General features: G+C 38.3%; 1 protein-coding gene across 1 annotated transcript in view; it reads right to left on the reverse strand.

The window, feature by feature from the left end:
- Positions 1–697: 697 nt before the first annotated feature.
- Positions 698–739, reverse strand: part of LOC119420793 (oocyte zinc finger protein XlCOF6-like) — a 10,175-nt gene continuing 10,133 nt past the window's right edge. Inside the window, exon 5 of the mRNA XM_037688220.1 lies at positions 698–708. Within this exon, the coding sequence (XP_037544148.1) occupies positions 698–708 (11 nt within the window). The remainder of the gene's footprint in view (positions 709–739) is intronic.

The raw sequence follows: 739 nt of genomic DNA on the forward strand, positions 1-739 counted from the left end.
CCTTTGTGATATAGCAGGAGATGAAGAGGGAGCTCTTCACAGCCTTTGGGAGAAGACTGGAAGTTTGTTGCAGAGTTCGCTGGTCGGCTGTTTTGCTTTCATCTTCCATGAATTTTGTCTTATGTCCAAAATACTGTACCGTAATTTTATTTTACACTTCTTGTAAACAACTGTGCTCTTGTGAAACTCCGTCTTTCCCCGGAACATTGTAGGATCTGAAATGATTTTTAAAGAAGCAGCAGCGGGTTGAATCGCGCTGTCCCCCTCCTCCAAGCTAGCAGGCTCCATTCAGATAAAGGGAGCTGGCTAACTAGCTTGATGTACGGTGGCCTACACGGCTCAATTCTACGGCGGCCGAACGGGGAGTAGGAGCGGAAAAAATATAAAACTTAAATGCATTTTAAAATCGATTTTTGGACCTTTAGAAACGATTCAGAATCACCAGGACTAAGAATCTAGATTCATCGAAAAAACGATTTTTTTTCTGCACCCCTAATAATTACTGTAAAAAAAATTTTTTTTTAAACTACAGCAGTTATGGAAAACAATTATTCAAGCATTTTTACAAAAACCTTAGAGCTGTTCAGTTTCAAGTTTGAGTGAACTTTTCAAGTGACTTTAGAAACTGTCTTAATATTTAAAACTTTGCAGTTTTATCCTCTTGTGTGTTTTCTCATGTGTGAGTTTAAAGATGACTTCACTCTAAACCTTTGTTCACAAACATCACAAGCAAATGGTT

Source organism: Nematolebias whitei, chromosome 14 (assembly GCF_014905685.2).
Source record: "Nematolebias whitei isolate Nwh7 chromosome 14, NemWhi1, whole genome shotgun sequence".
In the NCBI taxonomy this organism is placed as follows: Eukaryota; Metazoa; Chordata; class Actinopteri; order Cyprinodontiformes; family Rivulidae; genus Nematolebias; species Nematolebias whitei.